Source organism: Arachis ipaensis, chromosome B01 (genome assembly GCF_000816755.2).
Source record: "Arachis ipaensis cultivar K30076 chromosome B01, Araip1.1, whole genome shotgun sequence".
Taxonomy (NCBI): domain Eukaryota; kingdom Viridiplantae; phylum Streptophyta; class Magnoliopsida; order Fabales; family Fabaceae; genus Arachis; species Arachis ipaensis.
Window position 1 is genome coordinate 73,455,399 of NC_029785.2, and position 3,146 is coordinate 73,458,544.

The 3,146-nt window shown below is 45.6% G+C and overlaps 1 protein-coding gene across 1 annotated transcript; it reads right to left on the reverse strand.

Annotated features, from left to right (window-relative positions):
• LOC107608341 lies at positions 303–1,460 on the reverse strand. The gene is made up of 2 exons (XM_016310162.1): positions 1,319–1,460; positions 303–1,234 (listed from the first exon to the last, which is right to left on the reverse strand). Exons 1-2 carry the CDS (start codon positions 1,458–1,460, stop codon positions 303–305), a joined length of 1,074 nt encoding a protein of 357 aa, XP_016165648.1.

Below are 3,146 nucleotides of genomic sequence, written 5' to 3' on the forward strand. Positions count from 1 at the left end.
AATAACTTGGTACATATTACCGCTCTGAACTCATTGATTGTTTTCCTTCCCAAGATAAGGTTGTAAGCCTTGGAGTCTCTTAGAACAATGAACTCCGCCATTAACGACCTCTTTCCTTGACATCCTCCTATAGAGACCAGTAGGGAGACTATTCCATCATGCTTGATAAAGTTATCCCCTAAGCTGACCACCCCGTGCTGGTGGGTTTTCAGGTCGGCTTCTCGGAGGCCCAGAGCTTCGAACACGTTTTGGAACATGATGTTCGAGTCGGCTTCGGTGTCAACGAGGATTCATCTGACTAATCAAGTTTCCACTCCTGCCGTGATCACCATGGAGGGGTTCTCCGGTACGTCGTGGAACCACTGGTCCTCTGGTCCATATGATATTGTCGAGACTCTCCTAGAGGAAGGCACAGGACTAGATGATGATACTGCCAAGATTTTGGCATCTTTTTTGTCGCGTTCACTGTCCTCGTCGGGTTCGTGCCTTGGTCTCATGGCGTGGCTCCTGTCGTCTTCAGATCGGTCGCGATCTCGTCTCTTGGGTTCTCTTATGAGGTGAGAGAACTCCGCCAGCTTACCTTCCCGGATCGCCTGCTCTAGAGCATCCTTCAGGTCGAAGTAATCTTGGGTTTTATGGCTGAAGCCCTTGTGGTAGTCACAGTAAAGGTTCTTGTTCCCTCCAATTCTATCCTTGAGCTGGCGAGACTTCGACAAGATGCCCTTGTCGGCTATCTGCTGGTACACCTCGACGATCAGGGCTGTCAGGGGAGTGTAATTAGTGAACTTCCCTACCCGGGGGAACGGCTTGAAGGCTTTAGTTGGCCCTCCGTCCTTGGAGTGCTCCTTAGGCCTTTTCCCGTTACCGAGCTGATGAGCAGGGTGATAGGCGGGCTGCTGCTTGTTGGCTGCCATGACTTGGCTAACCTCCTCGTCGTTGATGTACTTCCTAGCCACATTTTGGATTTCTTGCATCGTTCTCACGGGCTTGATGGTAAGGTGTTTTCTGAAATCGTCGTTCAACAGCCCATTTGTCAGACACAAGTTGGTCACCGAGTCGGTCAGGCCGTCAATCTCCAGGCATTCATCATTGAACCTATCCAAATACTTCCTGGTCAGTTCCCCGCTTCTCTGCGTCACCCTTAGCAAGTTGATCGGGTGCTTCGCTTTGGCAATACGCGTGGTGAACTGAGCCAGAAAAGCGCGGGTTATGTCCGCAAAGGTTGTCACAGAGCCTTGGGGGAGAGCATTGAACCAGCGGATTGCCAGCCCTGCTAAGGTCACGGGGAAGGCGCGACACCTCACTTAATCACCCACACCTTCCAGATTCATCCTGGCCTCAAAGGCCGTTAGATTTTTCTGGGGTCCCTGGGACCCGTTGTATCTCATGTCCGTTTGCTTATTGAAGTGCTTCGGTAGCCGGACCTCAAGAATGGAGTGGTGAAAAGGGGTTGCCCCCATGATCACAGGGTGTCACTTTCTCCTTGGTCTTTCTCTGCTATCTTCTCGGTTTTCCTCTTTGGTGTGTCTCGCTCGAGGTTGATTGTAGATTATAAGGTCTTGCCGTCTCCTCGGCACCTCTCTACTCTCCCCTTGGCTTTCTGGATCAGACTGGGAGGTCGGTGTGCATCTGGAGCAGTCTCTTCAGGGACTTCTCCCTCTAGTTTCCCCCTCTTTTGAGGAGACCGGGAATGATGCTGCCTCAGGGCGAGCTGGTAGCGCTCTCTGGTTTCTAGCTCCCGCTCCAGGTTCTACACCCTGTGGCGCAGTTCCTGCATTATTCTAGCGCTGTTGCTCTGCGTTCCTCCGAAGGGACGCCTTTCCTGGGAACGGGAGGGAAACTCATCCCGTCGAGGGGGGGGGGGATCTCGTGTGTTCACGGGAGGAAGCCAAGGAGGCTACCCTACTAGTTCGGTGAACCACTTCCTCCCCACGTGGCTCGCCTCCATCATCTCCTTCCACAGGACCCAACAGAAAATCCATTCAGGCTGGTCCCCACAGATGGCGCCAATGTTCGGTTTGTTAGGTACCAAACGGGTCAGAGATGCTTTGAGGATGAGGTGGTGGGAACTGGCTTGGATCTGGGTCACTGGTGCGTGAGGACTGAGGCTTCATGACCTTCCGAGCTGTTGTGGTATAAAAGGGGGGAGCCACCTGCAAAAAGGACTCTGACGCTCAAGTCCGAATCCGTACAGATGGTAGTAAAAGTGAGGAGATAGTGACGTACCTGGGGGAGGGGTAGGGCCCTCCCCTTGTATGCTCCGTACCTAGAGTGGGTCCCACAGGAGCAGACTCGCCTTCCAGAAAGTTTCCTTTCCTCCAACTGTCAGGTGCCTTGCTAGACGGGTGGAATGCCCGGGTCGGGTTCCCAGTTTAGGCGCGACGTTCCCGTCGGGTCGGCCATCCGGACTCGAGCATTGTGCCAGCTGGGTCGGGTCAAAACAATTTTGTTAAAATTATAATTTTAAAAAGTATAAATGTTTTTGTAAAAATAAAAGTGACATATTAAATTAGGTTAAGTGTGATGAGTAGTATTTTGAAATAAGAAGGGAGAAAGCACTTAGGTACAGGACATAATTGATTAATTTAAATTAAAAAATTGTAGTTACTTTTTTTTAATATAAACTTGAGGAAAAAATTTCTAGATTAATTATAAAACTTAATTGGCATCGGTGATTTAAGTATATAGGATATATGATATAGTCATGATGTTAGATTTTTAACCATTATATGAATTTTATTATAAAAACAAATTGATTAATTTAAATTGGGAAATTGTAGTTAATTGATTACTATAAATTTTTAAACCAAAATTATAATTGAAAAATCATTCAAAAGAAACAAAATTAGTTAGTATATTGGACCAACTCAATGTTAATCACATTTTATTTTTCTATTATAAAATATAAAATTTTAATTCTCAAAACATTAAAATCAAGTTATTTTTTTGGATTTAATTTTTTATAGTGTTTTCATAAAATTTGCACGAAATTCATCTATCACATTGATTTAACTTATTTATTTACATAAATTTTGTCTATGAACTCAGCAAACTTGCTTATATTTTAATACGATTTAAATTGCATTGGTATATTTTTATTTTTCAATCAATTTAATTTATTTAAATAATTTAAATTAATGATTAAA